The 7,538-nt window shown below is 53.4% G+C and overlaps 1 protein-coding gene across 2 annotated transcripts; it reads right to left on the bottom strand.

Moving 5' to 3' along the window:
- Positions 1-1,058: 1,058 nt before the first annotated feature.
- On the bottom strand, positions 1,059-7,124 carry LOC135285300 (coiled-coil domain-containing protein 81-like). Of its 2 annotated transcripts, none has more exons than XM_064397476.1 (11): positions 6,917-7,124; positions 6,691-6,752; positions 6,050-6,206; positions 5,402-5,658; positions 4,990-5,075; positions 3,485-3,582; positions 3,135-3,252; positions 2,787-2,895; positions 2,280-2,461; positions 1,521-1,639; positions 1,059-1,180 (listed from the first exon to the last, which is right to left on the bottom strand). In XM_064397476.1, the coding sequence occupies exons 1-11, from the start codon at positions 7,023-7,025 to the stop codon at positions 1,086-1,088; spliced, it is 1,392 nt and encodes a 463-aa protein (XP_064253546.1). In that variant the 5' UTR covers positions 7,026-7,124; the 3' UTR covers positions 1,059-1,085. The 2 variants fall into 2 exon arrangements, with proteins under 2 accessions (XP_064253546.1, XP_064253547.1); XM_064397477.1 differs by having other exon boundaries at positions 2,280-2,458.
- Positions 7,125-7,538: the final 414 nt, after the last annotated feature.

Genomic DNA, 7,538 nt, shown 5'->3' with positions numbered 1-7,538 from the left:
AGTCGGTGGGATTCTGGAGTCAGTGACCCTGAGTTGGTTGTCATCATCCCCTCCTGCCAAAATCACCTTTCACAGAGTGAACACCTCGGACTGATGACCTGGCCCTGTTTGTCCCTCCTTAGGCCCAGCTCAACAGCCCCGAGGGCTGTGCAGCCCTCAGAGGGACCTGAAGGGGTTGGGGAGATGGGCAGGGAAGAACCGTCCAGAGTTCAACAAGGGAAATGCAGGTCCTGCCTCTGTGGAGGAACAACCCCAGGCACCAGCACAGGGTGAGGGTGACCTGCTGGAGGAGCTCTGCAGAGAAGGATCTGAGGGTCCAGGAGACAATGAGCTGTCCCTGAGCCAGCAGAGTGTCCTGGGGGGCCAAGGAGATTAATGGGATCCAGGGGGCATCAGGAAGAGCATTGCCAGCAGGTCAGGGATTGCTCCTGCTTCTCTGGTCAGCCCTGGGAGGCACATCTGGAGTGCTGTGCCCAGCTCTGGACTCCTCAGGACAGAATGGAGCTCCTGGAGTAGGGCCAGGAAAGGCTGTGGAGATGATGAAGGGCCTGCACCTCCCTGCCGAGGAAAGGCTGAGGGAGCTGGGGCTGTCCAGCCTCAAGAGGAGACACAGATGAGGGGCCCTCATCCCTGTGTGTCCCTGTCTGCAGGGAGGGCTCAGAGCAGGGACCAGGCTCTGCTCCAGGAGGCCCAGCAGTGGGACAAAGGGAAGGGGCAGGAACTGATGCCCAGGGAGCTCCAGCTGAACATGAGGCAGAACTTCTTTGCTGTGCAGTGATCGAGCCCAGAGCAGATGTCCAGAGAGGGGATGGAGTCTCCCTCACTGGGATATTTCAGACCCATCCAGACACAATCCTGTACCTGTGCTCTGGGATGGCCCTGCTAGAGCAGGAAGGTGGGACCAGATGAGCCACTGGGTCCCTTCCAGCCTTACCCATCCTGGGGTTCTGTGACTGGAGTCGTCCATGTCCACCAGTCCCATCTGGATCACCAAACACTGTTGTCCCGACCAGGGGCTCAATCCCTGGTGTGGAGCAGCAATTTACATAGCAAGGTGATGGATTTCTAGGTCTTTATTCCTTTTCTCATGGTGCCACGTAGCTGCCCCCATGCTCCAGTTCTGCTGTTGTCTCCTCGTGGACCTCCCGCTTCTTCACCAAGCTCAGCTTAGATCCAGGAGCTGTTCAGGATTCAGAGGCACAGGGAGGAGGGCAGAGACCTGCTCACCAGGTCTGCTCCTGGAGGTTCTGTGCTCTCCCAGACCCACTGCCCTGCAAACCCAGCCCCACCAGCCCAAGCCCTGGGAGAGGCCAGGCCAGAGAGCAGAGGAACCCACCCGTGTCCCTCGTCCTGCCTGAGGCTGTCACCTGGGGCTGGAAGGCAGGCCTGGCTCAGGGACAGCTCCAGGACCCCCTCACCCAGCTGGTAGCACAGGCAGGGCTTCCCAGGGCTGCTGCCAGGCAGGAATTGCTGCACAGGAAATGCAGCCGTTCCTGGAGGTGGGTGCATCCATCGCTTACCGAGGGAGCCGGCGTTGGACCATTTCCGCAGCTTGTTGATCTGCAAGGCCTTCATGCACTGCTCCCGGGCAGCTTTGTAAGGCTGCAGATTTAGCAGCACCTGCTTGGCTCGTGGGGACCTGCGAGGCAGGCACAGATTCCCCGCTCACTCCTGGCTGGAATCCTGGCCCAGCTCCTGCTGCTCTGGTGTCCACACTCCCTTTGGCCCCACCACCCCCAGCAGCAGGGGCACACGGGACACCAGCATCAGGGGCTACCCCAGGGCATGCCTCTTGTTTCGGCTGAGACCCCTTGTGTGAGGACACAAGGTTTGACTCCATTTTCATCAGAGGGCTGATTTATTATGTTATATATTATATTAAAATACTACATTAAAACTATACTAAAAAGAACAGAGAGAAGGAGATCAGAAGGCTACAAAGACAAGAATAGAATAGGAATCAATAACAAAAATCCTGTGACTGCTCACAGCCTTGGCACAGGTGGCTGTGATTGGTTACTAATTGAAAACAATCTACATGGATCAATGGAAGATGCACCTGTGGCCTTCCACAGCAGCAGATAGTTATTGTTTACATTTCTTTCCTGAGGCTCTCAGCTCCTCAGGACAGGAAAAATCCCAGCAGAGGACTTTTCACTAAAATATCATAGCTACACATGCCCATGTCAGGGGATGTCCAAGGGACCATCTCCAGCCCAGAGCTCAGGGCTCCACTTCCTTGATCCTAAAGGGGGCCTCCTACCTGCACATACTCATACCTTGGCTCTGGTGTTCTTCTACGAGGGGACGGTGTCTTCTTCTCCTTTCTCCCTTCTGGGGACAAAGCAGCAGCCACTCCTGCCACAGCAGCCACTCTCTCCTTCCTTAGCCTTTCAAATCTTCCAGGAGAGAATGCAGCAGCCTTCTTCAGACTCCTCTGCTCTGCCCGGGGTGGAAGCTGCTACGTGAAGCAAAGGGAAGGCAGCTCAGACATTTTGGCAACAATAAGAGTCCCATCCTGCAGCCCATGGCCCAAGGGACAGTTTGGATCCCTCCTCTCTCCCCCAGAGCTCTTGGCAGTGATCCTTGGCTTCCTGAAGGAGTCTGGACACCACAGAGGTTCTGTTCAGAGAACGGTTCCAGCAACACGATGCAGATTGATGAAGTTGTTCCCAGGACTGAATGGAAGACCCAAAAGACATCCCAGAATGGACAGATCCAAAGGGATCCTCTCAACAGCCTCCGTGCAGTGATGCAGGACATGATCCTCCATCCACACAACGTACCTGGACAGGTTTTCCCTGAATGGTGGAAGCTGCCAGCCTAGCTTTGGGTTCTTCCATCCCCTTGGAGGCTCTGCCCTTCTTCACAGAGTTCTCAACTGGAGGCAGCAAACTGCAAAGACGCCACACCAGCGTTTTGTCTGAGAGCAGTGAGAGCATCTTCTCTGGTGTTTTTTCCAGGCCTCTCCAAAACACTGCTGCCCACTTCCCATGCCACGGAAAGGGCCAAGGCCTTGGGCAGGTGCCCATATCTGCTCTCCACAAGTACAGGCAGCAAGGCCAAAGGTGTCAGCTCCTCACACCTGTCCAGGCGCGTGGGATCACCTAAAGCCAGCTCTCCCAGACTCTCACCTCCCTCTCTGCACTCCACTATCAGCCCTTTTCTTTTCTCTTCCCTTCACTTTCACATCATATATCCGACTTGGAGAAAGATGTGGACGAAGAAGGAGGTGTGGGCTGGGAGGGTTCCCTAAAGAAGAAAAAGAGGAAGTTCCTCTCAGAATGCTTTGGGCACGAGGGATCTCCCAGCCTTCCTGTCCCAGCCCAGTTCCCTTCCCTGAGGGCTGTCCTGCTCCATGGTCCTGTCCCACTGCTTCCTTGGGTCCCCATTCAGAAAAAGAGGGACCTGCTGGGACAATTTTCTGGCAGGAGACAGGATTCCCTTTGGCATGGATGACATCAGTTCCTAGGAGGGAACGTACCCAGTGTTTGGCGCTTGGTGTTGGTTTCCCTTGTGCCAGTGTCTTGTAGGAAAGCACTTACAGGATGTGGCTGGGACTTCCCATCTGCCTGCACAAAGCTGCAAAGAAGGTGGTGACACCAGTTTGAATAATCTTGTCTGCTCTTGTTTATGGTTAAATCTACTTCTCGGTCTTGTGCTCACTTATAGGTGGCATCTCTGCTCTGATGACTTGAGGCATCATGGGTTTATCGAGCTAGGAATAACTCTTTTTTGTGCTTTTAATCTAGGTTTATTTTGGACATTTTTATCTTTGAAGCCTGGTCTACTTGTTCATTGTTTTTGTGTTTTTTATTAGCTTTACTCTTGGGGATATGGGTGTCTACATAGCAGATTTTTACAGGTAGCTTTTCTACCCTGGTAGTAATGTCTTTTTACTCTTCAACAGCTTAAATTTGGGTTTTTTTCTATGCTGTCAGTTAGCTTTTTTTATTTCTTTAGCTATTTTCACAGAGTGTTGGTTATTATTTATGAATCAGTGTAGAGGTAGAGCTTAGGCTACTTCTCTCTTTCAGCAATATTTAAGGTCAGTTGAATAGATATGAGTTCAGTAAGTTGGCTTGATTTATTTTTTTTAGTGGTTTCTGCGACTTGTCATGTGGGGTTCTATACGGCTGCTTTTCACTTCTGATTTATTCTTATTATGTGACAGGAACTATCAGTAAAAAGAGCATATTGTGTTTCTTCTGCTGGCAGTTGGTTATATGGTGGAGTTTCTTCAGCACATGTCACTTCTTGTTTTTGTTTATCAGTGAGACTAAAGTGTTCACCTTCCAGCCAGTTTGTAATTATTTCTAGAATTTCAGGGCGATTCAGTTTTCTAATACGGGCGTGTTGTGTTGTGAGAGTAATTTACTTGTTTTATGTAGCTCTGGTGGCACGGTGGGTAGAGGGAACTTTTGTTCTGAACATCTACTTTAGTACAGGTAATCGGGGTGCTAGGAGGAGTTGTGTTTCAGTGTCTATTATCTTTGAGGCCGCTTATGGCGAGTCCATAGCACCTCTGGGAATTAGCTGTTCCCAGTTTTCCAAAGGAAACATAACACAAGCATGGGCAGAAGAGTCTCCCTCCACAGGGCTCCTCTCAGCCAGGTCTGGGATCCTGCTTGTCAGAGATGCTTTCCAAGAAAACAAACCCGCCGTGACTGAGAACATCCCAGGCTCTGGGGCCTGCTGGTTCTCAGTCTTTCTCAGAGGAAAAGGAAGGAGCTGGTGAAGCTGTCTGCTCCACGGCCCCCAACTGTGCCTCCAGGTCTTTCCCACTGAGGTGGGAAGGTAAAGCAGGCTCTCTTCCCAGGGAATCCACATGATGCTCCCCAAAGAAGCCAGAATGGCCATGGACCTTGCACAGTTTCAATTCCACCTCCAAAACTAAATACACCCAAAGATTCCTCCCACATGGAAGAAGCCAGGACCAAGAGGTGTTGCAGTTTATCACCCGCCATGTACAGAAACCATTGCACTCACTGCGGCAGCACAAAGACACCTCCAGGAGGAATCTGGGAAATGTCCTTTTCCGTGTGGGCTATGAATAACGGCTTCAGATTTGGTGACTGCAACAGGGACAGAGACACGGCAGGATCCTCAGGGAATTTACCTGCTCTTCACAAGGCACAAAACCCCTCTTCCACTCCCAGCCCCAGCTCTCTCCCCACCACCCAGCGCCCCTACATCGTCCCAAATCCATGAGCATCTCCACCACCTCAGCGTTTTGGGACAACAATGCCATGCCAGCAGCATTTCCACAGGAGTCAAAGCCCAGGGTTAATTCCCTGGGAGCAGAACAGCAGGCTCAGCTACCAGGAGCATGGAAAGCTGCCCGAGGCCATGGCTGTGTCCCCAGGAGTTTGAGGGTGCATGGCATACATGCCAGACTCACCTGGAGCAAACCATCTGCCAGGTGCTGTGACTGTGCCACGTCTCGGACCAAGCCCTCAAAGAACCTCATGGACACGTGGTGTCCCCGGCAGACCAGGACACCGATGTCCCTGAACACAAAGTCGAAGTTTTGGCCACTGGACAATGCCCACTCGCAGATCCTGAGTGTGGCCTTGATGCACATGACGATGGTGGCCTTGGGCTTGTGCAGGCGCAAGGCCACCTCAGCACAGACCAGCTCGTCAGCTTTGGAGAGCCCTGTGGAGAAACCACCCAACATAAAGTCACTCACTCAGCCCTTCTGTGCCCCCTGAAAGCCCCCCAACCCCCTGCCACCACGGTGACTCTTCACCCAGCAGCAAATGCCCTGCTTTTGTGCCATGAGCCCAGTCCCTGCACTGCCAGCTCAACCTCCATGCTCCAGCTCCACAGAACCTCTCAGGCTGCAGGAGCCAGCAGGAATGCTGGTTCCTGCCTTCCCAAGGTGGAAGATCCTCAGTCCCTTCAGTGCCAGGAGATTCTCAGAAACACCTCCAGGAGCTCTCCAGCAGCAGCCAGCACACCATGGGCACCCAGAGACCCCTGGAGGAGCTGCTGGAGGGACCCATCCATCTCCAAAGGGAGCACAGGGCTGAAGGGCCCATCTTACCAGGCACGGGGCTTTTCCCATGGACGAGCTTCTTCCCCACCAGAAGTGGATTGTTCAGATCAAACTCCGGACTGTCGGCCATGAAACCTTCCCCTTCTCCATGCCAGATGGGTCTTTTCATAATGTGGATGGTACCCAGGCCCATCAGCCCAACCCTCTGGAAGAAAAAGCAAGAAATCAGAGGGCAAACAGGAGGGAAGGCAAAGAGTGATCTGTGGCCTTTCCATCCCTGCAGCTCCAAGGCCTGAGATGGAGCCCCCAGGAAAGATTTTGGAAGAGTCTTTCACTCCAAATGGTTCCTCACTCCCTCCTTTCCAGGATCTGCAGGGTGCAAGATATGTGGGAGAAACTCCTGGAGCCTGGGAAGGCCCAAGGAGTGCAGGAAGGCTCAGGATGGCTGGAAAGGTGGGTGTCCCTCCTTTCCAGATGTCCTGGGGAAGACTCCAAAGAGGAAATCCAATGTTTTTCTACTCAAATGCCACTTGACTTCTTGCCTGCTCTCACAACAGGTCTCTGACTAAAATGCAGGGTCTGCCTGGGACACTTCTTCTGTCCCCTAGGCTGGTGAGGGCCAGACAGGATGGGGAAGGATCAGGGAACCCCCATGGTCTGAGGGAGGACCATGAGGAAACCAGCCCCACCTTCTTCAGCAGCAGGTCTTGGCGATAGCACTCAGACACACAGTCCCAAACTTTGATTATTTCTGTCAGAAGAAGAGAAAGAGCCGTGCTGAAGTTATGAAGTTCGTCATCCTCCCTTCACTTTCCTAACGCCAGATCCCCTTCCCCAAAGGGACCCTCTCCCTGGGCAAAGCCACCAACACATTCCCACCCCAGGGGCAGGAGGAGGCCAGGACCTCGGCTTTACCATCCTTGTGGAAGTACACAAGATCCGGAGACAGTGCAAGGAAGAAGCCAGAGAAAAGCTCTGTCGTGGCTGCTCCTCCTGCCCGGCCTCTTTCTCTCCTGCCATCCATCCCACCATGGCCTTAGGAGGGGAGCCCTGGTGGGACAGAGGGGCACCACGGCTGGGCTGGTCTCTGCCTCTCAGGGAAATGGGTGTAGTGGTGCCATGGAGGCAGAATGTCCCCTTGTGACCTCACATGTGTCATCACGGGGCTGCAGAGCCCCACACAGACACCCCCAGGCTTCACCCTGCAGGGGAAGGAGGCTGCACCCCTCATTTTGAGGGGCTGCCCCTTCCGAGGAGTCTCCCACAGCCCTGCTGAGGCTGTTGGAAAATCGGATGGAAATTGATTTACACAGGTACTGTTACACTGGTAACTGCTGTGTTACCAGTTGGGAATCTGGCACAAAACAAACCTGGTGTCCCAGCCCGTCCTGAGGGATCAGCGGGGCTGGGAGCAGCAGGGCTGAATTCCTGACAGGAGCCAGTTCCACTTGGCAGGTCTGGTCACATCCAGTGGGAACTTTCACAAACAGAAATTCACCAGCAGTGCAGTTTATTGGAGCAGCAGGTTACAGACTCT

The sequence above is a fragment of the Passer domesticus genome, chromosome 22 (assembly GCF_036417665.1).
Source record: "Passer domesticus isolate bPasDom1 chromosome 22, bPasDom1.hap1, whole genome shotgun sequence".
Lineage (NCBI taxonomy): Eukaryota > Metazoa > Chordata > Aves > Passeriformes > Passeridae > Passer > Passer domesticus.
This window is presented reverse-complemented; position numbering and strand designations above follow the sequence as displayed.